This window comes from Nycticebus coucang, chromosome 12 (genome assembly GCF_027406575.1).
Source record: "Nycticebus coucang isolate mNycCou1 chromosome 12, mNycCou1.pri, whole genome shotgun sequence".
Classification (NCBI taxonomy): domain Eukaryota; kingdom Metazoa; phylum Chordata; class Mammalia; order Primates; family Lorisidae; genus Nycticebus; species Nycticebus coucang.
The window spans coordinates 9,517,099-9,544,930 of NC_069791.1; the positions used below are offsets into that span (position 1 = coordinate 9,517,099).

General features: G+C 47.6%; 2 protein-coding genes across 5 annotated transcripts in view; one reads left to right on the forward strand and one right to left on the reverse strand.

Annotated features, from left to right (window-relative positions):
- STAT2 (signal transducer and activator of transcription 2) overlaps nt 1–21,985 on the forward strand; it is a 29,329-nt gene extending 7,344 nt beyond the window's left edge. Inside the window, exons 5-24 of one of the 3 annotated variants that reach the window (XM_053555958.1) lie at nt 51–140; nt 232–307; nt 682–767; nt 922–1,070; nt 9,349–9,507; nt 9,603–9,695; nt 9,880–9,939; nt 10,553–10,573; nt 10,799–10,892; nt 11,042–11,089; nt 11,175–11,258; nt 11,423–11,521; nt 11,611–11,752; nt 11,865–11,917; nt 12,032–12,126; nt 15,221–15,357; nt 15,533–15,715; nt 16,745–16,802; nt 20,250–20,614; nt 20,906–21,982. In XM_053555958.1, coding sequence (XP_053411933.1) covers nt 51–140; nt 232–307; nt 682–767; nt 922–1,070; nt 9,349–9,507; nt 9,603–9,695; nt 9,880–9,939; nt 10,553–10,573; nt 10,799–10,892; nt 11,042–11,089; nt 11,175–11,258; nt 11,423–11,521; nt 11,611–11,752; nt 11,865–11,917; nt 12,032–12,126; nt 15,221–15,357; nt 15,533–15,715; nt 16,745–16,802; nt 20,250–20,614; nt 20,906–21,048 — 2,235 coding nt within the window. In that variant the 3' untranslated portion in view covers nt 21,049–21,982. Of the gene's footprint in view, nt 1–50; nt 141–231; nt 308–681; nt 768–921; nt 1,071–9,348; nt 9,508–9,602; nt 9,696–9,879; nt 9,940–10,552; nt 10,574–10,798; nt 10,893–11,041; nt 11,090–11,174; nt 11,259–11,422; nt 11,522–11,610; nt 11,753–11,864; nt 11,918–12,031; nt 12,127–15,220; nt 15,358–15,532; nt 15,716–16,744; nt 16,803–20,249; nt 20,615–20,905 lie in introns of all 3 variants that reach the window. The other 2 variants (XM_053555961.1, XM_053555960.1) reach the window with 2 other exon arrangements.
- Nucleotides 21,986–22,089: 104 nt separating this feature from the next.
- IL23A (interleukin 23 subunit alpha) lies at nt 22,090–27,688 on the reverse strand. 2 transcript variants are annotated; one of them, XM_053556015.1, is made up of 4 exons: nt 25,489–27,688; nt 25,173–25,274; nt 24,861–25,007; nt 22,090–24,755 (listed from the first exon to the last, which is right to left on the reverse strand). In XM_053556015.1, exons 1-4 carry the CDS (start codon nt 25,648–25,650, stop codon nt 24,594–24,596), a joined length of 573 nt encoding a protein of 190 aa, XP_053411990.1. In that variant the 5' UTR covers nt 25,651–27,688; the 3' UTR covers nt 22,090–24,593. The 2 variants fall into 2 exon arrangements, 1 of the variants encoding a protein (XP_053411990.1); XR_008373288.1 differs by having other exon boundaries at nt 22,090–25,274; nt 26,241–27,688.
- Nucleotides 27,689–27,832: the final 144 nt, after the last annotated feature.

Consider the following 27,832-nt stretch of genomic DNA (forward strand, 5'->3'; position numbering starts at 1 on the left):
TAAGGGATAAAAGGTCAGAGTTGAAATGTACTCAGAGGCTCTTATTTCAGGAACAAAGAGAACCAACTCTTGAAGCACCTGTAGAAAACCAGCAGCATGAGATTGATTCCCGGATCCAGGATTTAAAGGCTATGATGGAGGTGGGTAAATGTGGGAAGAGTTAGGGTGGAAAGGGCTTAGCCTACCTGCTCCCTCAGAAGTAGCCTCACTGGGGTCCCATCCCTTCTGCAGAAGTTGGTGAAATCTCTCAGCCAACTGAAAGACCAGCAAGATGTCTTCTGCTTCCGATACAACATTCTGATGAAAGGTAGGAAGTACATTGAGGGGTGAGAGAAAAACAAGTGACTCCAATGAGCAGTAGTCACCTTTGGCTATGGTCCCTGACGATAGTCTTGCAGCCATGTAATGCTAGAATGCCAGAGTGTGTTGTGGTCCATCTGGAAACGTGGCTGGGGATCAGCTAGTGAATGTTGGAGGAAATGCCTGGAAAATGACTTAGCACGCTGAGGGGGTGCATGGTCTAAGCATGACCTCTCAGAATTTGCCTGAGCATCCCATAGGTACTTGCTTTGCTTGGTTTCCCCTTGTTCCTCCGATATTCCCCTTTCCTGACTCCAACTGAGACCTTGGTCAGAAAAGAGAGGGGAAGGATCCCCTGATCTGACTCCTGCTCTTATCCAGGGAAGACATCCTCTTTGGACCCCCATCAGACCAAACAGGAGCAGCTTCTACAAGAAACTCTCAATGAACTGGACAAAAAGAGAAAGGTAGGAGGTAGAGGACAGGGAGAGTGGGGAGCTCGGAAAAACAAGGGATCTGGAGCTCTGGCCCCTCTGCCTTGATTTCATTGTCTTCTCCTCCCAGGCGGAAGGTGGAGGGTATAGTGAGAGGCTCTCAGCATACACATTATCTCCTTCCTAGGAGGTGCTGGATGCCTCCAAAGCATTGCTGGGCAGATTAACTACCCTAGTCGAGCTGCTGCTGCCAAAGTTGGAGGAGTGGAAAGTCCAGCAACAAAAAGCCTGCATTGGAGCTCCCCTGGACCATGGGTTGGAACAGCTGGAGAAATGGTGAGTGGAATCTCTGTATCCACACCCCCTGTGATTTTTAAGTTGTAGTTCCCTATATACAGCAAGAAGCATTGTCCTCATTAGTTTCTGTTCCCCAGAACGATCCCAGCTCCCTAGTCTGACTGCACTATACTCTGCTCATCATCCTCACCATTCAGGGAGCCCAGGGCTCAGTTTTTGCTTCAGTGAGAGTAATGAATTAATCTGCAATCTGGTTTCTCCTTCACTTTTTTTTTTTGGTAAAGACAGAGTCTCACTTTACCGCCCTCAGTAGAGTGCAGTGGCGTCACACAGCTCACAGCAACCTCCAACTCCTGGGTTTAGGCGATTCTCTTGCCTCAGCCTGATAGCTGGGACTATACGCACCCGCCACAACGCCTGGCTATCTTTTTGTTGCAGTTTGGCTGGAGCCAGGTTTGAACCTGCCACCCTCGGTATATGGGGCCAGTGCCCTACTCACTGAGCCACAGGCGCTGCCCGTCTCCTTCACTTTTAATCACTCAAGAAATATATTTCTGGTTGGACACAAGGGCTCATGCTAGTAATCCTAGCACTTTGGGAGGCTGAGGCAGATGGATTGCTTGAACTCAGGAGTTTGAAACCAGCCTGAGCAAGAGGGAAATCCCATCTCTACTAAAAATAGAAAAATTAGGGCTGGGCGCCTGTAGCTCAGTGGTTAGGGCACTGGCCACATGTTCTGGGGCTGTTGGGTTCAAACCCAGCCCGGGTCTGCTAAACAAACAAACAAAAAAATATCTGGGCATTGTGGCAGGTACCTGTAGTCCCAGCTACTGGGGAGGCTGAGGCAAGAGAATCACTTGAGTCCAAGAGTTAGAGGTTGCCGTGAGCTATGATGCCATAGCACCCTACCGAGGGTGACAAAGTGAGACTCTATCTCAATAAAAAAAAAAAAGAAAATAAAAAGAAAGAAAATTTAGGCAAGCATTGTGGTAGGTGCCTGTAGTCATAGCTATTCAGGAGGCTAAGGCAGAAGGAGCTCTTGAGATTAAGAGACTGAGATTGCTGTGAGCGAGGATGTCATAGCACTCTATTCCAGGTGACAGAGCGAGACTCTGTCTCAAAAAAAAGAAATAAATAAAAAGAAATATATTTCCTTTTTTTATGGTAATGAATATTATGCCGAAAATTACTTGTTATCTAGTCTGAAACAAAAATTGAATCATATTGTTCATACTATTGTAAACCTGTGGGTTTTTTTTTTTTTTTTGGTTTTTGGCCAGGGCTGGGTTTGAACCCGCCACCTCTGGCATATGGGGCCAGTGCCCTACTCCTTTGAGCCACAGGCGCCGCAATAAATTTGTGGTTTTTAAAACACTTAACAATATGTTATAATAGTTACTTCTAATGCCTGCATAATAGTCCCCTATATAGTGATAATTTAATTAATGAATACCTATATTTGAACATGTAGGTTATTTTAAATTTGGGTTTTTTTTCCCCCAGTAAGCTATTTTATAGTAATTATATTGTAAAGCAGAAAAAAAATCACTAATATGTCCTTGAACATACTTGAAAAATACCTACTCTTTAGTCCCAGCTACTTGGGAGGCTGAGGCAAGAGAATCGCTTAAGCCCAGGAGTTGGAGGTTGCTGTGAGCTGTGTGAGGCCACGGCACTCTACCGAGGGCCATAAAGTGAGACTCTGTCTCTACAAAAAAAAAAAAAAAAAACCTACTCTTCTAAATATTTTCTCCTGGCTCGGTGCCCATGGCTCAGTGGTTAGGGCACCAGCCACATACACTGGGGCTGGCGGGTTTGAACCCGGCCTGGGCCTGCTAAACAACAATGACAACTGCAACAAAAAAATAGCTGGGCATTGTGGTGGGCGTCTGTAGCCCCGGCCACTTTGGAGGTTGAGGCAAGAGAATCACATAAGCCCCAGAGTTTGAGGTTGCTGTGAGCTATGATGCTACAGCACTCTACCGAAGGCAACATAGTGAAACTCTGTCTCAAAATATATATATTTTCTCATGAGAAAATTTATTATAAATTAGACTTCTTTCTTTCAAAATATTTATTGGTCATTAGAAATGTGCCAGCCACTTTTCTAAGCACTGGAGGTGATACTTTAGTGAACAAAATGGACAAATTTCATGCCCTCGTCAATCTTACATATGAAAAACCCAGTCAGGAAGTTATGTCGGGTGGCGCCTGTGGCTCAGGAAGTAGGGCGCTGGCCCCATATATGGACATGGTGGGTTCAAACCTCATCCTGGGTTGGCACTTATGGCTCAGTGAGTAGGGCGCCGGCCCTGTATACCGAGGGTGGCGGGTTCAAACCAGGCCCGGCCAAACTGCAACAAAAAATAGCCGGACGTTGTGGCGGGCACCTGTAGTCCCAGCTATTCCTCCAAGAGCTGGAGGTTGCTGTGAGCTGTGACGCCACAATACTCTACCGAGGGCAATAAAGTGAGACTCTGTCTCTACAAAAAAAAAAAAGGAGGTTATATGTTGTGTTCTTTTTTTTCTTCTTTCTTGAGACATAGTCTCATTCTGTTGCCAGGGCTAGAGTGCCTAAGCCTAGCTCATAGCAACCTCAAATACCTGGCCTCAAGCAATCCTTGCACTAGCCTTTCAAATAGCTGGGACTACACATGTACACCATTTTACCCAACTAATTTTTGTATTTTTTGTTGTTGTTGTTTCTTTTTGTTATTTTTTTTTTTCTTTCTGAGACAGAGTCTCACTTTGTTGCCCTCCATAGAGTACCCTGGCATCACAGGTCACAGCAACCTTAAACTCTTAGGCTCAAGTGATTCTATTGCCTTGGCCTCTTGAGTAGTAGCTGGGATGACTATTTTTTTTTAGAGGTGGGATCTGGCTCTTGCTCAGGCTGGTCTCAAACCCGTGAGCTCAGGCAATCCACCCCACCTCAGCCTCCCAAAGTGGTAGGATCACAAGCGTGAGTCACCGTACCTGGCCAATTTTTCTTTCTTTCTTTCTTTTTTTTTTTTTTACAGTTTTTGGCCAGGGCTGGGTTTGAACCCACCATCTCCAGCATATGGGGCTGGCGCCCTACTCCTTTGAGCCATAGGCGCTGCCCCAATTTTTCTGTTTTTATTAGAGACAGAGTCTTGCTTTGCTCAGGCTGGTCTCAAACTCCTTGAGCTCAAGCAATCCTCTCACCTCGGCCTCCCAGAGTGCTAGGATTATAGACGTGAGCCACGGCCCTTATGATCTAAGCAGATAAGCACTAGGGAATAATACATACTCACATGCATATTTATACACACTATATCAGACGAGTAGCTTTGGAAGCTTCTGGTGTGGACAGAATATTTTTCAGGATAATATTTTCATGAATTCGCGTATGGCGGTGGTATGTGGATGACTGGCAGTAGCTTCTGTGGCAAAGGGAACACGCATGGGGCTTCTCTCTTGTGTGGATTCTCACATGAGTCTATGGCTGAAGGACTTTTCACACATGCGTGTAAAAGGCTTTTCTCTGTGTGAATTATGCTTGCGTAGTTCTGATGTCTGGAAGGAGCCTTTATCACACTCAGAAGAAACAAATGGCCTCTCATTCCTGTGTCTTCTTTGTTGGGCTAATAAGTGATGAGATACTTAAATATTTTGGGACATTCCTCACATTTATATGATTTTGGGCTTCCATGGAATCTTTCTTGGTTTATCCCTCATGTGGAGTTTCTCTCATTACTCTGGTTGGTTGGGACAGGCTCAAGGTAGGACTAGCCTGGCTGGGAGAGAAGCCCTGGTCCTACCTCCATAGGGAAATCTTTTTTTTTTTTTGAGATGGAGTCTCACTATGTCACCCTTGGTAGAGTGTTGTGGTGTCACAGCTCACAGCAACCTCAAACTCTTGGGCTTAAGCAATTCTCTTGCCTCAGCTTCCAACCTCAAACTCTTGGGCTTAAGCGATTCTCTTCCTCAGCAGGCACTTGTGGCAGGGACCACAGGTGCCTGCCACAAAGCCCAGCTACTTTTTGTTGTTGTAGTTGTAGTCATTATTGTTGTTTAGCGGGCCCAGGCAGGGTTTGAACCCGCCAGCCCCGGTCCATGTGGCTGGCGCCCTAGCCACTGAGATACAGGCGCCCAGCCTCCCTAGGGAAAAATATTTTTTTTTTTTTTTTTTTTTGAGACAGAGTCTCAGTATGTCCCAGCTACTCGGGAGGCTGAGGCAAGAGAATCACTTAAGCCTAGGAGTTGGAAGTTGCTGTGAGCTGTGTGATGCCATGGCACTCTACCGAGGGCCATAAAGTGAGACTCTGTCTCTACAAAAAAAAAAAAAGAGTCTCAGTATGTCGCCCTCAGTAGAATCCTATGGCATCACAGCTCACAGCAACCTCAAACTCTTGAGCTCAAGCGATTCTCTTGTCTCAGCCTCCCAAGTAGCTGGAACTACAGGCGCCCGTCACAATGCCCAGCTATTTTTTCTTACAGTTGTCAGTGTTGTTTAGCTGCCCTGGACTGGGTTCGAATCCACCAGCCTCGGTATATATGGCTGGCGCTGTAACCACTGTGCTATGAGCGCCAAGCCTCCATAGGGAAATTAATAGGAGGATCCATTCAAGGACTTTTCCTAGAACTTGGTGATGCCTATCCCTGTTCTGAAGTTGTGTGGGTTCTTACAAGAAATACCTCAGGGTATTAAGATGGCCTGGGACCATTATCTTCCTGGATAATGAGTAGGGAAGATATTTGTTTCCCTTGACTAGTAGTAATATTGTCATTTATTTGAGTAGTTTTCTTTTCTTTTTTTTTTTTTAGAGACAGAGTCTCACTTTGTCACCCTTGGTAGAGTGCTGTGACGTCACAGCTCACAGCAACCTCCAGCTCTTGGGCTTAGGTGATTCTCTTGCCTCAGCCTCCCAAGTAGCTGGGACTATAGGCTACTTGAGTAGTTTTCAAAGAAATGTTGCAGCCAACTTCTTTATTTTGCAGTTTTTGGCTGGGGCTAGGTTTGAACCCACCATCTCTGGTATATGGGGCCAGCGCCCTACTCCTTTGAGTCACAGGCACCGCCCATGCAGCCAACTTCTTTATTTTCTTAACCTTGTCCTGTTTCCAAAGGAGTATCTTGGGTATTATGGAAGGGTGATCTTGTGTTCTCACCTTTGGGGTTCCTACTCACAACTGTCTTATAAGATAAACAGTGACTTAATTCAAAGGCATATTCTCAGAAAAGAGAGCTTCCTAAGGCTAGGCACGGTGACTCATACCTATAATCCCAGCAGTCTGGGAGGCTAAGGCCAATAGATTGCTTGAGCTCAGGAGTTCGAGACCAGCATGAGCAAAAGCAAAACCTTGTCTCTACTGAAAATAGAAAAACCAACCGGGTGTTGTGGAAGGCACCTGTAGTCCCAGCTACTCCAGAGGCTGAGGGAAGAGGATCATGTACGCCCAAGAGACTGAGGTTACTGTGAGCTATGACACCACAGCTTTCTACCAAGGGCAACAAAGTGAGACTTTGTCTTAAATAAATAAATAAATAAAGTGCTGCAGGAAATACCTTTGCAGCTACACCTTTGTTTAATTCCCTAATTATTTCTGTAATGTAAATTACAGAAGTGATGTTCCTGGGTTAAAGTGTATGCTCACTTTTTTCCCTAGGTGATGACATTGTCATTCTGTTGATCCTTTGTTTCATTCTTTTTAATAGAAAGAACTTCATTGCTTTTGTGATTATGTAAATATAACATATACTGATTGAAAATATTCAAACAATTTAAAAGTAAAAGCAAATAAAAATCATCCATAATCTGATGATCATCCAGAGATACCCACAGTTAATTTTTTCACTGTAACCTCAGACTTCTGGGCTCAAGCAATCCTCCTGCCTCTGCCTCACGAGTAGCTGGGACTCGTCTTTCTAATTTTAGTAAAGATGGGCTGTTGTTCTTGCTCAGGCTTCAACTCCTAGCCTCAACTGATCCTCCCACCTTACTCTCCCAGAGTGCTATAATTTCAGGCATGAGCCACCATGTCTGGCCCCTTAATGTTTTTTAATATATTTTCCCTATTCAGATATGCAAATATATATCTATTTTTTATTGATATATAATATTTGTATATATTTATGGGGCATATGTGATATTTTGATACATACCTGGAATGCGTAATGATGAAATCAGGGTGTTTAGGATATCCATCACCTTGAACATTTATTACTTCTTTGTGTTGGGGACATTTCAGATCTTCTTTTCTACCTATTTTTATTTATTTATTTATTTATTTTGAGACAGAGTCTCACTTTGTTGCCCTCAGTAGAGTGCCATGAAGTCATAGCTCAGAGCAACCTCAAACTCTTGGGCTCAAGCTATTCTCTTGCCTCAGCTTCCCAAGTAGCTGGGATTACAGGCACCCATCGTGACACCCAGCTATTTCTAGAGATGAGGTCTTTCTCTTGCTCAGGCTGGTCTTCAACCCATGAGCTCAGGCAATCCACCTGCCTCTCAGAGTGCTAGGATTACAGGCATGAACCACCACACCCAGCCCCTCTTCTAGCTATCTTAAAATATACAGCATATCATTGTTAACTATAGTCATTCTACTGTATTATCAAAAACTAGAACTTACTCCTTTTATCTCTGTGTGTGTTTTTTGTTTTTTGTTGTTGTTTTTTGTTTTTCTTTGAGACAGAGTCTCACTATGTTGCCCTCAATAAAGTGCCATGGCATCACAGCTCACAGCAACTCCTGGGCTCAGGGATTCTCTTGTGTCAGCCTCCCAGGTAGCTGGGGCTATAGGCCCCCATCACAACACTGGGCTATTATTTTGTTGCAGTTGTCTTTGTTGTTTAGCTGGCCCAGGCTGGGTTCGAACCTGCCAGCCTGGGTGTATGTGGCCAGCGCCTTACACACTGAGCTATGAGCGCTGCCCTAACTGTGTTTTTTTTTTTTTTTCCTTCTGATATTTATTTATTTATTTTTCCCTCTTTTTTTTCCTATGTGTGTTTTTACTCATTAGCCAACCTTTCTTTATCTGGTTACCCCCACACACTCTTCCCAGCGTCTGGTAACTATTATTCTACATACTACCTCCATAAGATGAACTTTTTTAGCCCCCACTTATAAGTGAGAACATGCCATATTTCCATTTCTGTGCTGGCTTACTTCACTTAACACAATGACCTCCAGGCTCATCACCCATAGTACAGTGGTTGCAGCGCCAGCCACATACACCAAGGCTAGCAGTTTCAAATGCAGCCGGGGTCAGCTAAGCAACAATGACAACTACAACAAAAAATAACCAGGCATTGTGCTGGGCACCTGTAGTCCCAGCTACTTGGGAGGCTGAAGCAAGAGAATCACTTAAGCCCAAGAGTTGGAGATTGCAGTGAGCTGTGATGCCACAGCACTCTACCTAGGGTGACATGGTAAGACTCTGTCTCAAAAAAAAAAACACAAAACACAATGACCTCCAGTTCCATTGATGTTGCTGCAAATGACAGGATTTCATTCTTTTTAATTGCCAGATAGTATTCCATTGTAGTTATATACAATATATAAGACTTTTTTTTTTCTTGATCTGGCTTCTAACTAACTTCCATACCACATATTTTCTTTATCCATTCATCTGTTGATAGACACTTAGGTCATACCTAAGCTATTCCATATCTTAGCTATTTTGTTTTGCTGGGGCATTTGTTTTTTGTTTTTTTTTTTTGAGACAGAATCTTACTCTTTCACCTGGGCTAGAGTGCAGTGCCATCATCATAGCTTACTGCAATCTCAAATGCCTAGGCTCAAGTGATCCTCCTGCCTCAGTCTCCCAAGTATCTGGGACTACAGGTACAGGCCACCATACTTGGGTTCTTTTTCTTTTTTTTTTTTTTAGAGATAGAGTCTCACTTTGTCGCCCTCAGTAGAGTACTATAGCATCACAGCTCACAGCAACCTCCAGCTCTTGGGCTTAGGTGATTCTCTTGCCTCAGCCTCCTGAGTAACTGGGACTACAGGTGCCCGCCCAACGCCCGGCTATTTTTTGTTGCAGTTTGGCCAGGGCCGGGTTTGAACCTGCCACCCTCAATATATGGGGCTGGCACCCCTACTCACTGAGCCACAGGCACTGGGTTCTTTTTCTTTTTTTATAATAATGGTCTCAGCCTGGTCTTGAACTGCTGGCCTCAAATTATCTCCCTGCCTTGGCCTCCCAAAATGTTAGGATTACAGGCATGAGCCACCACACCCAGCCCAATTAGATTCTGACTCTCCATATATTTAAGAAGAGTTTTTGGAGTCTAGATGGGGGCTGTAGGAAACTCATGGAATCCCTCTCCCTGGATTCTGTCACCTAGGTTCACAGATGGAGCAAAGCTGCTGTTTCACCTGCGGCAGTTGCTGAAGGAGCTGAAGGGATTGAGTGGCTTGGTTAGCTACAAAGCTGACCCTCTTATTAAAGGGGTGGACCTGCGGAAGGCCCAGGTCAAAGAGTTGCTACAGCGTCTGCTCCACAGGTCTGCAGGCCAGGGGGGACCTTTGGGAAGGGAAGGAACAGGGGAGCCATTCTTACATACTTAGTTGTAGACTGTCTCCACACCTTTCTCCCCAGAGCCTTCGTGGTAGAAAACCAGCCCTGCATGCCCCAAATTCCCCATCGACCTCTCATCATCAAGACTGGGAACAAGTTCATGGTGCGAACAAGGTTGGCATTTCAGAAGTCATTCCTGCTTCCAGCCCTGCCACTGTGCATTTTCTGGCTTGGTCTTTTCTTCTCTCTTCCCCCTCAATCTACCTACCTCTTCTAAGCACATTCCTTATCTTTTTGGAACATCTGGCCTATCCAGGAGGTTATTGACTACTTTTCCCATCCCCCACTCTTCCCTCAGGCTGCTGGTGAGACTCCAGGAAGGCAATGAGTCACTGACTGTGGAAGTCTCTGTGGACAGGTAAATTGGGCCAGGTGAAGGATAAGACCAAGGGGTGGCCAGTTGCTGGGGTAGAGGAGACACTCACTCTTCACCACAGGGCTGTCGTTTTTTTTTCTTTAGAGACAGTCTCACTTTGTCGCCCTTTATAAATTGCCGTGGTGTCACAGCTCACAGCAACCTTCAGCTCTTGGGCTTAGACAATTGTCTTACCTCAGCCTCCCCAGTAGCTGGACCACAGGCACCCGCCAGAACGCCCAGCTATTTTTTTGTTGCAGTTTGGCTGGGCGGGGTTGAAACCCAGCACCCTCGGCCAGCGCCCTACTCACTGAACCACAGGCACCACCCTACAGGGCTGTCTTCTAACTCCTTTCCATTCATACCTCCTAGAAAGAATAACTCATCTTTCGTTGTGCATTTACTGTATGACATGTAGCATGTCAGATACTCATTTAATTATCATAGCAACCCCATGAGTTAGGTGTCACTAGTGTAATGGACAAATAAGGGAGAACTCAGAGATTAGACCTCTTCCTCAACGCCACCTAGCGGGTGTGCTCAGAGTCAGGTTTGAGTGCAGGTCTGTCTCCTATGTTCTTTTACCCCCAAATGATTTCATTTTATTTCTTTTCAGGAATCCTCCTCAATTACAAGGGTAGGTGCCTGACAAGGACACTGCAAACATTTGTAGACCACATGACCTCCACAATCACCTTCGGCAGTCCTGGTGGGAACACAGACAGGGAGGAGGGAGGTTTGGGTGGGATATGGATAAAGGGAGAAGAAGAGATCGGAAATGAAAGGGGACTTTTGCTGTTGTTCTTCCAAGCTTTTACAATAACATTGTTCCTTGTCTGTATATGTCTTCCTCCTGCAACAGCTTCCGGAAATTCAACATTCTGACCTCAAACCAGAAAACTTTGACCCCAGAGAAGGGGCAGAGTCAGGGCTTAATTTGGGACTTTGGCTATCTGGTAAGAAGGGCTAATAGCTTAGGCTCTAGTCCAGAGGATCAGGGGCTGGGGGTGGTTCCCAGACCTTGAGAGGACTTAAGGAAAACAGGTATTCTGGGACCCTAGGGTCCCCACACGGGCATTTTTCTCTCCTTCCCTTCAACTTGCAGACTCTGTTGGAACAACGTTCAAGTGTTTCAGGAAAAGGCAGCAATAAGGTGAGGCCTGGAGAGAGGATTGGGGAGTGGGAGGAACTTGCCATAGGGAACTTGCCTCTCATCACTGTGTCTTTGGCTGTCTCAGGGGCCACTATGTGTGACAGAGGAACTGCACATCATCAGCTTCATGGTCAAATACACCTACCAAGGTCTGAAGCTGGAGCTGAAAGTGAGTGAAAATGGAGAGCAGGGAGAGAGGAGGCATATTCAGAAGAAGGCATAAGAAGGGGATAGACAGAAGCCTCTCAGGGTGGGAGATCACTCTTTTCCCTTACAAACAGCTGCAGCTAGAAATATCACATCCTTACTCTGTGACTCCTGTTTTCTCCCCAGACGGACACCCTCCCTGTGGTAATTATTTCTAACATGAACCAACTCTCAATTGCCTGGGCCTCAGTTCTCTGGTTCAATCTTCTCAGCCCAAACCCCCAGGTAAAGAGGTGGAGGGTAAACAGGAGGCGTGTGGAAGCTTGGTGTGAGGGGTGCTTCTGAGCCACAGTGTCCTCTCCTCCCCACTACAGAACCAGCAATTCTTCTCCAGCCCTCCCAAGGCACCCTGGAGCTTGCTGGGGCCTGCTCTCAGTTGGCAGTTCTCTTCCTACATTGGCCGAGGCCTTGACCTAGAGCAGTTGAGCATGCTGAGAAACAAGCTGTTTGGTACAAGTCTCCTTGTCTCTCATCCTTTCCCTAGCCTTGGTCTTCCTGGCCCTTTGTCCTGTCTATCCCAGGACTTCTGACTGCCTTTGTCATCTACACTGTTTGTTCTGTCCCACAGGGCAGAACTATAAGAATGAGGATGCATTGTTGTCTTGGGCTGACTTCACTAAGGTAACACTCCGCATCCTGTGTGGCTAGATCGCCTCCAGTCCAAATACTAACCCTTCCTACAACTCCTTCCCCTACTAGGAGCAATTCCTCATTTCCCTGACTTTCTTCCTTCAGCGAGAGAGTCCCCCTGGTAGGCTTCCATTCTGGACGTGGCTGGACAAAATTCTGGAGCTGGTACATGACCACCTGAAGGATCTCTGGAATGATGGGTACGCCTTGGTCAGCCTTCCTTGGCCTTTGGGGTAGACCCAAATTTCTAGTTTAGGGCAGCCTCTGTGCATCCTCATGTGGCAAACAGAGAAGAGTAAAAACTGATGTGAGGTCACACCTCTTACATTTGTAACAGGTGTAATAGTTGTGATTGTAGCCAGTACTTGTGAAGCATTTACTATATTCCAGAGCCTGCTGGGTGCTGTTCCTGAATTCTCTCATTTAATCCTTAAAACTACACTGAGTTGTGGGTTTTGTTACCTTCATTTCACATGAGGAAATTAAGTCTCAGCAAAGTTAAAGGACTTACCCAAGGGACAAAGTTGGGATTCAAACCCAGGTTTATATGACTCCAAGTCCATGCCCTTTCCACCACACTGCCTTACTGATTTGTACAGCACTTCGCCTTTACCCACCCTCTCTTTTTTATTTTTTATTTATTTATTTATTTTTGTTGCTGTTGTTGCAGTTTTTTGGCCATGGCCAGGTTCAAACCCACCACCTCTGGCATATGGGGCCGGCGCCCTACTCCTTGAGCCACAGGCGCCACCCTTTATTTTTTAATTGTTTTATTTTTTGTTTATTATTTATTTATTTATTTTTGAGACAGAGTCTCAACTCACTCTGTCACCCTGGGTAGAGTGCCATGGCAACACAGCTCACAGAAACCTCAAACTCTTGGGCTAAAGTGATCAGCCTGGCTCAGTCTCCTGAGTAGCTGGGACTATAGGTGCCTACCACAATGCCAACTAGTTTTTCTATTTTTAATAGAGACAGGGTTTCACTCTTGCTCAGACTGGTTTGAACTCCTGAGCTCAGACAATCTACCCATCTTTGCCTTCCCGAGTATTAGGACTATAGATGTGAGCCACTGCACCCAATCCCTAATTTTTTCTTTTTTTTTTTGAGACAGACTCTCACTTTGTCACCCTGGTAGAGTGCTGTGGAGTTATAACTAACAGTAACCTCAAACTCTTGGGCTCAAGCAATTCTCTTGTCTCAGCCTCCTGAGTAGCTGGGACTACAGGCACCCACCACAATGCCTGGCTATGCTTTAGAGAAGGGATCTTGCACTTGCTCAGGCTGGTCTCCAACCCATAAACTTAGGCAATCCACTCTGGCCTCCTAGAGTGCTAGGATTATAGGCTAATTTTTTTTTTTTTTTTGCATTTTTTGGTCAGGGCCAGGTTTGAACCAGCCACCTCCAGCATATGGGGCTGGCGCCCTACTCCTTTGAGACACAGGCGCCGCCCCCTAATTTTTTTTTTGAGATGTAGTTTCACTCTGTTGCCCTGGGTAGAGTGCCATGGCTTCATAGCTCATGGCAACTCAAACTCTTGGGCCCAAGTGATCCTCTGGCCTCAGGTTCCCAAGCAGTTGTGACTATAGGCACCTACCACAACACCCTGCTAATTTTTCTATTTTTAGTAGAGAAGGGGTCTTGCTCTTGCTCAGGCTGGTCTCAAATTCCTGAGCTCAAGCAATCCACCTGCCTCACCCTCCTAAAGTGCTAGGATTACAGGTGTAAGCCACTATGCCCGGACCATCCTCCTCCGCCCCCCCTCTTTTTAATCTTTTTTGAGACAGAGTCTCACTCTGACACTCTGACTAGAGTGCTGTGGCATTATAGTTCACAGTCACCTCAAGTTCTTGGGGTCAAGAGATCCTCTTGCCTCTGTTTTTCTGATTTTAGTGGAGACAGGTCTCACTTTTACTCAGGCTGGTCTTGAACTCCTGACTTCATGTGGTCAACCCACCTCAGCCTTCCAGAGTGCTAGGATTATAGGGGTGAGCCACCATGCCCAGCACCCCCACTTTTTTCTTGAGACAGTCTCAAGCAGTCACTCTGGGTAGAGTGCCATGGTGTCACAGCTCATAGCAACCTCAGACTCTTGGGCTTAAGCAATTCTCTTGCCTCAGTTTCCCAAGTAGCTGGGACTACAAGTGCCTGCCACAACACCCGACTACTTTTTGGTTGCGATTGTCGTTGTTTAGCTGGGCTGAGTTCAAACCCGCCAGCCTCAGTGTATGTGGCCAGTGCCCTACTCACTGAGCTACAGGTACTGCCCCCTTTTTTATTAAAGAGACAAGGTCTCACTTTGTCACCCAGGCTAGAGTGCAATAACTATCGCTTGGCCTTAAATAGTGCTTTTCTGGGGCGGCGGCTGTGGCTCAGTGAGTAGGGCACCGGCCGCATATAGCAAGGGTGGTGGGTTTGAAACCGGCCGGCCAGACTGCAACAAAAAATAGCCAGGCGTTGTGGCGGGCGCCTTTAGTCCCAGCTACTTGGGAAGCTGAGGCAAGAGAATCGCCTAAGCCCAGGAGTTGGAGGTTGCTGTGAGCTGTGATGGCATAGCACTTTACCCAGGGTGATAAAGTGAGACTCTGAAAAAAAAAAAAGAGTTCTTTTCTGTCAGGTGCAATGGTTCACACCTGTAATCCCAACACTTTGGGAGGCTGAGGCCGAAGGATTCTTTGAGGCTAGGAGTTTGAGACAGGCTAAGCAAAATAGTGAGCCCCCATCTCTACAAAAGTTTTTAAAGATTAGCCGGGCGTTGTGGCGGGCGCCTGTAGTCCCAGCTACTCGGGAGGCTGAGGCAAGAGAATCGCTTAAGCCCAGGAGTTGGAGGTTGCTGTGAGCTGTGTGAGGCCACGGCACTCTACCGAGGGCCATAAAGTGAGACTCTGTCTCTACAAAAAAAAAAAAAAAGTTTTTAAAGATTAGCTGAGTGTGGTGTCATGTGAATGTGATCGAAGCTCTTTGGGAGGTTGAGGCAGGAGGACCATGTAAGTCCAGGAGTATGAGGTTGCAGTAAATGGTGATGATGCCGCTAACATCTAGCCTGGGCACCAGAGTAAGACATTGTCTCAAAAAAAAAAAAAAAAAAAGTGCTTTTTATCTGTGTGACCTTACTGAATTCTTACACCTCTTCAAACTCTAGGAGGGTGGGTATTGTCAGTAATCTGACCTGACTTGGACAAGATAGAAATGTTTGTAAGTGGCAAAGCCAGTGCTCTTTTCCCTGACAAGGGGAATGAGGGTCAGGGAGCCTGGGGGAGCAGTGTTTCTCACAGATGTTTTCTGTGTTCCAGACGAATCATGGGCTTTGTGAGCCGGAGCCGGGAGCGCCAGCTGCTAAAGAAAACCATCTCCGGCACCTTTCTCCTGCGCTTCAGTGAATCATCAGAAGGGGGCATTACCTGCTCCTGGGTGGAGCACCAGGACGATGGTCAGCTGCCTTACCATTCGCACAGCCTTTCCTTTCTGCCTGCCCCTCTGCCTGCCCTGGCTCAGTCCTGAATCTCTCAGCAGGTGTCAGGTTGGGCAGCCTGAGTTGGGGTTGGGGAGCTGCCCTGCCCAGCCTCTTCCCTCAGGCCTGCCTGTTCCTACATCCACCCCCGCAGACAAGATGGACATCTACTCGGTGCAGCCTTACACCAAGGAGATGCTGCAGTCACTGCCACTGACAGAGATCATCCGCCACTACCAGATACACACAGAGGAGAACATCCCCGAGAACCCACTGCGCTTCCTCTATCCCCGTATCCCCCGGGACGAGGCTTTTGGGTGCTACTACCAAGAGAAAGGTGGGGATTGTTGATATCCGATATACTTCATTGCTAGATTGCAGGGATCCTTAGACATCTGTAAATCTAAGTCCTTGCTGTCTTTTTCTTTTTTCTCCTTCCTTCCTTCCTTCCTTCCTTCCTTCCTTCCTTCCTTCCTTCCTTCCTTCCTTCCTTCCTTCCTTCCTTCCTTCCTTCCTTCCTTCCTTCCTTCCTTCCCTCCCTCCCTCCCTTCCTTCCTTCCTTCGACAGAGTCTCACTTTATCACCCTCGGTAGAGTGCTGTAGCGTCACAGCTCACTGCAACCTCCAACTCCTGGGCTTAGGCGATTCTCTTGCCTCAGCCTCCAGAGGAGCTGGGATTACAGGCGCCCGCCACAACACCCTGCTATTTTTTGTTGCACTTTAGCTGGGGCTAGGTTTGGTTTGAACCTGCCACCCTCAGTATATAGGGCCGGCGCCCTACCCACTGAGCCACAGGCACCTCCCCTAAGTCCTTCTTTTCAAACATGGAAAAACTGATATGCAGAGAAGTTAAGAATTTGTCCAGGCTCAGCACCTGTTGCTCAAGAGACTAAGGCGCCAGCCACATACACCAAGCTGGCAGGTTTGAATCCAGCCCAGGCCAAACAACAGTGACAACTACAACCAAAGGGTAGCCAGATGTTGTGGCCGGCACCTGTAGTCCCAGCTATGTGGGAGGATGAGGCAAGAGAATCACTTAAGTCCAGGAGCTGGAGGTTGCTGTGAGCTGTGATGCCACAGCACTCTATCCAGGGCGACAGCTTGAGGATCTGTCTCAAGAAAAAAACAAAAAAGAATTTGTCCATGGGATGCTGGTAGTTAGCAGGGAATATTACTGTTAAAACCATCCACCCGGGCGGCACCTGTGGCTCAAGGAGTAGGGCGCCGGTCCCATATGCCGGAGGTGGCGGGTTCAAACCCAGCCCCGGCCAAAAACCACACAAAAAAAAAAAAAATCCACCCTAGGGGCCTTTGGGTTTTGCCTCCAAACCTCTGATCTCCCTGCCTCCTGTGTGTGTCCCCACAGTTAATCTCCAAGAACGAAGGAAGTACCTGAAACGTAGGCTCATTGTGGTCTCTAACAGGTGAGCTCTGACACCTTCCTAGTCCTTTTTGGCTGATATAGTGACTCTGACCTGCTCAGTTCCAACCTCTCCAGCCTCTCTTGCTACTGACCCATGCTCTCTAGCCCTCTGGGGTTGCCTGTTCTTCTAGTCTCTCTCTTCTGTCATATTTTCCTGCTTCTGTCCTTAGGTTGTTTCCACAGGAGTTCCTTGATAATAATGGTCATAATCACTAGTGTTAGTGGGCAGCTACTTGATGTCAGGCATGGGACTAGATTATTTATTTATTTATTTATAGTAGAGTGCTGTGGCATCACAGCTCACAGCAACCTCCAGCTCTTGGGCTTAGATGATTCTCTAGCCTCTGCCTCCCAAGTAGCTGGGACTACAGGCGCCCGCCACAGCACCCGGCTATTTTTTGTTGCAATTTGGCTGGGGCTGGGTTTGAACCCGCCACCCTTGGTATATGGGGCCGGCGCCCTGCTCACAGAGCCACAGGTGCTGCCCTATTTATTTATTTTTTTGAGACAGAGTTTCACTATGTCCCCCTCCGTAGAGTGCCATGGCGTCACAGCTCACAGCAACATCAAACTCTTGGGTTTAAGCGATTCTCTTGCCTCAGCCTCCCAAGCAGCTGGGACTACAGGCACCCGCCACAATGCCCAGCTATTTTTTGGTTGTAGTTGGCCTGGGCTGGATTTGAATCCACCAGCACCACTGTATGTGGCTGGTGCCCTAGCTGCGGAGCTACAGGCACCGAGCCTAGATTTTTTTTTTTTTTTGGCCAGGGCCGGGTTTGAACCTGCCACCTTCAGCATATGGGGCCAGCGCCCTACTCCTTGAGCCACAGGTGCGACCCCCGAGCCTAGATTTTTTTTTTTTTTGTAGAGACAGAGTCTCACTTATGGCCCTCGGTAGAGTGCCGTGGCCTCACACAGATCACAGCAACCTCCAGCTCCTGGGCTTAAGCGATTCTCTTGCCTCAGCCTCCCAAATAGCTGGGACTACAGGCGCCCGCCACAACGCCCGGCTATTTTTTGGTTTTGCAGTTTGGCCGGGGCTGGGCTTGAACCCGCCACCCTTGGCATATGGGGCCTGCGCCCTACTGACTGAGCCACAGGCGCCGCCCCCCGATCCTAGATTTTTTTGAAAAACTTTTTTCAAGAGGCCGGGGGCGGGGGCTCACACCTGTAATTCCAGCACTTGGGGGTGGATTGCCTGAGCTCACAAGTTTGAGACCAGCCTGAGCAAGAGCAAGACACCCGCCTCTAAAAATAGCTGGGCCTTGTGGCAGGTGCCTGTAGCCCCAGCTACTCGGGAGGCTGAGGCAAGAAAATCACTTGAGCCCAAGAGTTTGAGGTTGCTGTGAGCTGTGATGCCATGGCACTCTACCAAGGGCAACAAAGTGAGACTCTGTCTCAAAAACAAAACAAAACAAAACAACCAACTATTTTCAGGCCAGCTGTGGTGGCTCAAGCCTGTAATCCTAACAAGTCTAAAAAGCCAAGTGGGTGGGTCACTTGTGCTCAAGAGTTCAAGACAAGCCTAAACAAAGTGAGATCCCATCTGTCCTAAAAACAGAAAAACTAGCCAGGCTAATGTTATGGCAGGCGCCTGTAGTCCCGCCACTTGGGAGGCTGAGGCAAGAGGATCACTTGAGCCCAGGAGTTTGACGAGAGCTATGACGGCAGGGAACCTTGGCCTCAGGCAACAGAGTGAGACTCTATCTCAAAAAAATATATATTATTATTATTAATTTATTAGCCCAGGCACTGGGCTAAATGCTTTGTGTTCATTTTCTCATTTTGTGGAATCTTCACAATATTCCTGTGAGGTAGATACTGTTGTTGTTTTCAGCTGATGAAACTGAGATTTAGAGTGGGAAAGGGGCACATCTGAGGTACATGGCTTTTAAATAGAACAGGTATGTCAGATTCCAAAGTCCTGCTTTTAACCATCCTATCACCGGGCGGCCCCTGTGGCTCAGTGAGCAGGGCGCCGGCCCCATATACCGAGGGTAGCGGGTTCAAACCCAGCCCCGGCCAAACTGCAACAACAACAAAAAAAATAGCCGGGCGTTGTGGCGGGCGTCTGTAGTCCCAGCTACTCGGGAGGCTGAGGCAGGAGAATTGCCTAAGCCCAGGAGTTAGAGGTTGCTGTGAGCTGTGAGATGCCACGGCACTCTACGGAGGGCAATGGAGTGAAACTCTGTCTCTACAAAAAAAAAAAAAACCATCCTATCACCTCTTATGCCTATAATCCCAGTGCTTTGGAGGGCCAAGGTGGGAGGATGGCTGGAGGCCAAGAGTTCAAGACTAGCATGAGCAAGAATTAGAGCCCATTTCTACAAAAAAAAATAGAAAAACTAGCTGGGCATGGGGCAGCGCCTGTGGCTCAAAGGGGTAGGGCGCTGGTCCTATATGCCGGAGGTGGCGGGTTCAAACCCAGCCCCGGCCAAAAACCACAAAAAAAAAAAAGAAAGAAAAAGAAAAACTAGCTGGGCATGGTGGTAGGCATCTATAGTCCCAGCTGTCTGTGAGGCTGAGACAGGAGGATCATTTGAGCCCAGGACTTTGAGGTTACAGTGAACTATGATAATACCATTGCACTCTAGCCCAGGTGACAAAGCAAGCCCCCCCCCCCAAAATAAGTAAGCAAATAAAAGAATTATTTGGGGCTGGACACAGTGCCTCATGCCTGTAATCCCATTGGTTTCAAAGGCCAAAGCAGGTGAATTGTTTAAACTAAGAAGTTTGAAACTAGCCTGGGCAACACAGCAAGATTCTCGTCTCTACAAAAAATTAAAAATTAGTAGGGCAGGGGGTGTGCACCTGTAATCCTAGCTACTCAGGAGGCTGAGGCAAGGAGACTGCTTGTTCCCCGGAGTTTGAGACTCAGTGAGCTATGCTTATGCCACTGTACTCAAGCCTGGACAACAGAGTGAGACACTATCTCTCTTTTTTTTTTTTTTTTGTAGAGACAGAGTCTCACTTATGGCCCTCCGTAGAGTGCCATGGCATCACACAGCTCACAGCAACCTCCAACTCCTGGGCCCAAGCGATTCTCTTGCCTCAGCCTCCCGAGTAGCTGGGATCACAGGCGCCCACCACAACACCCAGCTATTTTTTGGTTGCAGTTCAGCCGGGGCAGGGCTTGAACCCACCACCCTTGGTATATGGGGCCGGCGCCTCACCAACTGAGCCACAGGCGCCGCCCGAGACACTATCTCTTAAAGAAAAAAAAAAAAGAATTATTGGGTATTATTATTCCCACTTACAGATGATAAATCTGAGAATTTAGAAAACTTGCCTAAGGTCACCCAGATAGTAATGATAGGGTTCAAACTCCAGCAAGCCTAATTCCAAAGCCCTCTGCTCTAGACTGCCTTCACAGATTATCGAGACTTCTGCCTGCTCTATCATTCCCTACTTTACCTAAATCACTGAGCCCTACCTCTTTGTCATCCAGACAGGTGGATGAGCTGCAACAGCCAATAGAGCTTGAACTGGAACAAGAGCTGGAGTCATTAGACCTAGAGCTAGAGCCAGTACCAGAGCCAGAGATAGGGCTAGGCCTGGAGTTAGAGTCGCTGCTAGAGGCTGGACTGGATCTGGGACCAGCCATAGAGCCCATGCTGGAGCCTGTGCTGGAGCCTGTGCTGGAGCCCGTGCTGGAGCCTGTGCTGGAGCCCAAGCCAGAGCCCAAGCCAGAGCCCACACTCTGCCTGGTGTCACAGAGAGTACCAGAGCCAAACCTGAGACCTATGTCACAGCCACTACTAGAGCCAGATTTGCCTTGTGATCTGAGACACTTGAACACTGATGAAATGGAAAGTAAGTATTGAGATGGGGCTAGGGAAGGGGGCACCCATTCTCTTCCCCACCTCCTCTCCCTTACCTTTTACAGAAAAGCCTGAGCTTCAAGCTCTTCATTGGAGAAAGGCTTGTTTCCTGGTGCATCCTTTTATTAGGATAAAAGCATCCCCTACATCCCTATTCCTCCATCTCCAAAGTTCTCTCTCAGGCCTTGTCCAGGCCTTTCCTGCCACCCTCCCTCACTTCCCCTAATAGGCTGGGAGCTCCAGACTAAGGTCAGGGCCTGATTTTCTCCTTTGGATATCTTAGTCTTCAGAAACTGTGTAAAGATTGAAGAAATCATGCCAAATGGTGACCCACTATTGGCTGGCCATAACTCCATGGACGAGGCTTATGTCTCCCGCCCCAGCCATTTCTTCACTGATGGACCCTTGATTCCTTCTGACTACTAGGACCTTCATCTCCCCTGTTCTTTCCATATTGCTTGCCCCTCCTAGGGCAGCATGTTGTCTCCAAGGTTGGTAAATCAGGCATGTGCCCCTGCTAAGCTTTTTTAACCCAGGGATTTAGGATGAGAAGTAAAAGTATAATATGGCTTCCTAAGGGGCAGCAGCGAATCCGAACAGGTGCTGCCTGTAGTTCTAAATAGGATCCTGGAGGCTGCCCACTGTGCTGGGAGGTGTCAGTGTCCGGGGGCAGGCCAGGATGGCTGGGAGGTACTTGCATGGCTCAGGGCAGTTAGCTTTTTTTTTTCCAGTATGGAAAGATTTCATTGTTTCCATAGCTGGTAAGCCTAGGTTGGTTCACACCAGCATTGGCCCTTGGTGGGGAGCACACACAATAGGACTCTTTCTTCTGATTCCTTCATGTCTGGGATAACTTTTTCTTTCTTCTTCCCTTTACTTCTGACTCAAATTTTATATTTCTTCTTTCCCTGCTGGGACTGAGAGCTTTCTGCCTCCACCCCCATCTGTACAAGGGGAGAGGGCCAGATCTCTTCTTCTTACCCCAGTCTCCTCCCTTGTTCTGCCCTAAGCTTGCTGCACCCATTCCTCTGCCATAAAATGATCCTGCTAATCTAATATGCCCGTGAAACTTTTCACACTAAATTATGCTGCTTAGTCCCCACTTTCCCAGTGCTTAGGAGACAGATCACTCCTGGAGGCTGGGGATGGTAGAATTGCTGGGAATTTAGAAATTCCCTTTTATAGTATTAGAATTTTGTGTTTTGGGGGCGGCGCCTGTGGCTCAGTCGGTGGGGCGCCAGCCCCATACACCGAGGGTGGCGGGTTCTAAACCCGGCCCCGGCCAAACTGCAACCAAAAAATAGCTGGGTGTTGTGGCGGGCGCCTGTAGTCCCAGCTACTCGGGAGGCTGAGGCAAGAGAATCACTTAAGCCCAGGAGTTGGAGGTTGCTGTGAGCTGTGTGAGGCCACGGCACTCTACCGAGGGCCATAAAGTGAGACTCTGTCTCTACAAAAAAAAAAAAAAAGAATTTTGTGTTTTGGGCGCCTGTGGCTCAATGGGGTAGGGCCCCCATATGCTGGAGGTGGTGGGTTCAAACCCAGCCCCAGCCAAAAAAAAAAAAAAAGATTTGGAATTTTGTGTTTTTACAGAAGAGAAGCACTGGGTCTGAACTATTTCTCTATTATAGCATCATCATCCTCTTTCTTTTGTACAATATGTTGTTTTTGTACAATATGTTGTTTACCTGAAAGGAATCTATTCCTTGGGTGTGGACCTGGGCAAAGACCAAGTTCCCAGAACTTAAAATCTTGAAGGTTTGTCATAGGCCTCTAGACAACCTCACACCTTGGCTGTTCCCAGGGAATCCCGGGGGCAATTGCCATTGCTCTAAGAGGTGCTTTTGGTGTAACTTGAGATATGAATGGGAGTGAGGTCCTGCACATGTGGCTGTTTCTTGCCTGCTGGGTCAGAGCAACAGTTCTGTTCAGAAATGGGCCCTTTTGAGCATAAATGGCTAATAAACTTTTTGCTCACCTGGAAGTGTTTCATCTCTGAACTTCTTTACTTCTCCACATACAAAAACTAATGTCCTTAGGGATACCAACAAACCATATAGGCAGGAAATCAGCAAACTGTGGCCTCCCCCATTTCCCTCTTGTCTTGTTTTTTCTTCCTTCCCTAAATGGGAAAGTCCCTCCTGTTGCTTAGACTCTCACAGTGGGGCTGTGAGATCTGTATGTGTTAAGGGAGGGGGCAAATGGTTATATAACTATCCTATTGTCACTGAGCTGGTTGGTGGCAAGCCAGTGTAAACCTGGGTCTGTCTGACTCCAAAGCCCATGCTTTTGTGATGTACAACTATAGAAAAAAGAAAAGGAAATAATCCCTAGCTCCTTCCCCTCCTCTTTTTTTTCTTCAAGACATAGTCTCTGGTGGCGCCTGTGGCTCAAGGAGTAGGGCGCCGGTCCCATATGCCGGAGGTGGTGGGTTCAAACCCAGCCCCGGCCAAAAACCACAAAAAAAAAAAAAAAAAAAGACATAGTCTCACTTTGTCACCCTCAGTAGAGGGCCATGGCATCATAGCTCACAGCAATCTCAAACTCTTGGGCTCAAGTGATTCCCTTGCCTCAGCTTCCTATGTAGCTGGGACTACAGGCACCAACCACAATGCCCATCAAGGTCTTGCTCTTGCTTGGGCTGGTCTTGAACCCGTGAGCTCAGGCAATCCACCTGCTTTGCCTCTTCTTTTTTTTCAAAGTTTAGTTCCTCTTAGGTGACCAAACTCCTTCCAAAGGGCCAACAGATGTCCTTTAAAGGAGAATCCCATTAGCTTGGGCAATTTACCTTTATCTTCTTGGAATGCCCTTCCTGCTCAACTGAGCTCTGACACTGGATCCTGCAATGGTCAGAGCTCCTGGCTTTGGCTATTAACTCTGAGCCAAGAAAGTAGGGAAGGAGGTATGACCACACTTCCCAATTTTTTTTTTTTTGTAGAGACAGAGTCTCACCGTATCGCCCTTGGTAGAGTGCTATGGCATCACACAGCTCACAGCAACCTCCAACTCCAAGGCTTAGGCGATTCTTTTGCCTCAGCCTCCCAAGTAGCTGGGACTACAGGCACCCGCCACAACGCCCGGCTATGTTTTTGTTGCAGTTTGGCCGGGGCTGGGTTTGAACCCGCCACCCTCAGTATATGGGTCTGACGCCCTACCCGCTGAGCCACAGGCGCCGCCCAACACACTTCCCAATTTTGAACTCTTGTGATACCATTCTGCTTGCTCAGCCATATAGGTATTAATACCAAAAAAGATTCTCTACACCAGGCTTGGCACCCATAGCACAGTGGTTATGGCGCTAGTCACATACACCGAGGGTGGTGGGTTCGAACCCATCCAGGGCCAGCTAAATACTGCAACAAAAATATAGCTGGGCATTGTGGAGAGCACCTGTAGTCCTAGCTACTTGGGAGGCTAACGCAAAAGAATAGCTTAAGCCCAAGAGTTGGAGGTTGCTGTGAGCTGTGACACCACAGCACTCTACTGAGGGCGACATGCTGAGACTCTGTCTCAAAAAAAAAAAAAGATTCTCTACACTAGGGGGTCATGAGAAAATACCACTTTCTACTTTAGCTTTTAAGAGTAGAGGAAAAGGATGCACATGGTCGTCCCTTGGCCCTGCTTTTCCATCTGTTTCTCTTTCCCAACTAAGCCTGGAAATTAGACTCTCATAGCCACATAAATAAATCTTTATTGAAAAAAATACACCATCCAGAATAAATATAATAAATAATCCTCCTCCCCAAACTGCTCCCATTGGGATAAATAATCCCAAAATTTCCCTTCCCATCTAATAAATATTCAACCTTGTCAGCATCATAAGTCAGTCAGTATTGGTAATTTTTCAAATATGCAAGTCCTATTATAGTTAATGGACTAATTAACTGGTTGGCTCACAGGGGTCTGGGATGGTAGGTTTTATCTTCGCATTGCTGAGCCATGGAAATCTGAGTGCCATCCTTAAGCTGCTGGCTTCAGGGACTCAGGGTTGCTGCTCCATGGGCAAAGACCCGGGCAGCTACAGCCACAAAGGCCTGGAGGCTGCGAAGGATCTTGAAGCGGAGAAGGAGACGCTGCCATGGTTTGCTACGAATGGGGCTTGGAGTGTGCTGAGGCTCCCAGTGGTGACCTTCAGGCTGAAAGAACACAGGACACAGTCAGAGGAGACTCTAGCCCCTTAACCTCCTAGCCTTTGTCTCTGACACTTTCATGCCCCCATTTTCCAGGTCCCCAGTTCATACCTGCAGGAGTTGGCTGAGACCCAGTAGAGAGGCATGAAGCTGGCCCACAGGGCCATCAGGGAGCAGAGGAGGCTCCCCTGTGAAAATATCTGATCCTAGTAGCTTCTCATAAAAAAGCAGACCTTGGTGAATCCTTTGCAAGCAGAACTAGAGAGAGAAGAAAGCAATGAAAGAAGTGGATCCCTCTTCCTACTCCATTCATTGAAGACCCACCCAGTTCCTTATTATTCTCAGACACTTCTGGTTCACCATGGTGTCCAGCCATGTTCCCAGTCCCCTCTCCTTTGTGGCCCCAGCCTCATCCAGTGGTACCTGACTGTTGTCCTTGAGTCCTTGGGGATCACAACCATCCTCACACTGGATATGAGGAACATCATTTGTAGTCTCTTCATCTCCCTCTTCTCTAAGTAGATCCTGAAATGGAGGGGGGAGTAGGAAGAGTGAAGTAAAATAAGTACTTTTGAACCCCACCTGGACCCTCAGGCCCAAGGCCTTCCCAGGAGCCCCACTCTCCTATCCTATCTCACTCCCTGATGGCCTTCAACCCTCCAGCTTCCACCCAAGATCACAGAGTCCTCTACTGCAGCCTTGGATTGGCTCCTGTTTGGTCCCAGAGGCTGCCACTTACCATGTGTCCCACAGGTGGATGTGCACTCCAGGCCAGAGTGCAGAGCTTCTGTGAGAGCTGCTGGCCTTGGGCCCAGGCAGGGCTGCTGCCCCCAGGCATAGCCCGACCCTGAAGAGTCCAGGGCAGCAGCAATAGCAGCATCACAGCTCTGCTTCCCAACATCTTGTTGCCTGCTTCTCAAGTCTGGATGGCTTTCTGCCTTGCAGCCTTTAGAATTTCTGCCCACTTCAACTTGCTCTGAGCCTGATTCTCTGTTCTGTGTCTCTGGTTTGGTTCCCCCTGTTCATGGAGAGTTTCTGAGCTGCTTCCTGTTTTTCTCCCTTTGTCTCTGAGTCTCTTTTTAAGGTCCGCCCTTTACACCAGCAGGTGACTCACAGCAGGTGGGATTCCCCTCCCTGCATCATCCCTCTGTGGGGAGCTCAGGTATGCAGCCTCAGTTCCACGGGAAATGAGTCGTGTGGTTGCTGTGGCTAGAGGCCTGGGATGGGACACATGTGTAATGCTCTCCAGGAATAGAAATGGCTGTGGAAGAGGGGGCTGGGGTGGGTGGGTAATGAATATTTAAATTAATCTGGTCTCAAGTTCCTTCCTGTTCAATCTTTCTCTGATCTTTTTGCCTCTCAAAGCTATACCACTACCCCACCCCAAACCTGATTTCCTCATGTCCTGCCTGAGGAAAAACCAAAACAAAAGCATTCATTCATCTCCCCATAGCAAGCTGAGCTCAATTTGAAATGAAATTTGATTCCTACCTGATGCCCCCTATCTAGGAATAAGGGACTTCTTTTTCTTCACTGGAAACAGCCTTATTTTCACTTGGATGGTCCTGGTTTCAAAGGAGAGAAGCGATGTGAAGGTACTTTGTGAACTAGGAAGCGTATGAGAACACAGCCTGAGGTCTTCAGCCTAAGGTCTTGTTGCTTCTGGGACGTAAGAAGGGCTCTGTGGGAAGAGGGTTACTAGCTAAGAACCACTTGATTCTTCAGCCCTAGCAGCCTAAATTCTCATGGGCTCTGTGGGATACAGTTAATTTTTTTCCTGGATCCCAGCATAAGCAAAGGCTAGAAATTTAGCTTAGATATTCCAGCACTCAAGCCCTATTCTGTGGCTAGAAGGCCCCAGAGTTCTGGTAGTCAAAGGTACGTAGTGTCTTTGACTCTGCTATTCCTTCAGCCTGTTGCATCCCTGGGTAAAATCCATGTCACTGATTTCATCACCCTCCCTGATGCAACATCTAGTGAAACAACTGAGGTTGTGAGGTTGGATGTGGGAGTAGAGGGTGGTCCAAAGTTGGGACTGCCCCAACCCCAGTGGAGGGTCCCAGAAGAATTTGGGTGTCAGAATGAGGCCATAGGTGACCACACAGCTGGCCCCTCAACCTTCCCCAAGAGGTTGACCCTTTTCTTCTGAGAAATTTGCCCTTAATGGAGGTCACCTTTATCCTAGAGCTATTCAAAACTGCCCAGAGAAACTTCAGGTTCAAATATTACGATTCTGTGGTAAATCTACTCTTTGGATGAAAACACTGCCAGCATCAAAGAATTATCTCAGTTTGGGTGAGAAATGGCTTGCCTTTTCCTACATTGGGTGGACACAAATGGAATAAGGAAATTGGAGGGAGGGGCATAGAGGAGTTCGCTTCACTTGTATATAATGTCTCCTGTGCTCTTCCCACCTCTGCCCCCCATTCTGGGAGCCCTCAAAGATAGGAGGTGAAAGGTGAAAAGCAAGAGGAGGAAGTGGAGCTCTGGAGGGTGGGATGAGAGGGCCAAGGGTGAGTTGAAGGCATGGGGCTCTGCCTCTTTGTTTCACTTCCTGGTCCTGCAGGAGTTGGGTAGGAAGCAGCGTTGGTGGGGAGATTGTGGGACTGTTGTGTGGCAGGAACTACTTCCAGGGCTACATCTGATCGGGAGCTGCAAGAAGCCCTTTACGTCAGCTGGGGTTCGACCGTTATGCAAATCACATTCACAAGACACTCCTAGGCAGGCCTTTCCAGTTGGCTGCCCAGACTCCAAATCCAGTTGAAGTTCCCCCAGATGGCTAATAATGATCCTGATATTTATCCAACTCTTGCTTTATGCCAGTACTTTGTCTAAGCACTTTACATGTAATAAACCATTCAATTCTTACAACAAACCTATAAGATAGGTACTATTATTATCCCCATATTACAAATGAGAAGACTGAGGTGCAGACATAAGTGATTTACCCAAGATCACAGAGCTACTAAGTGGCTGGAATTCCAGGGTAGAAAATCTGGCTACAGGGCGGTGCCTGTGGCTCAGTGAGTAGGGCGCCGGCCCCATATGCCGAGGGTGGCAGGTTCAAACCCAGCCCCAGCCAA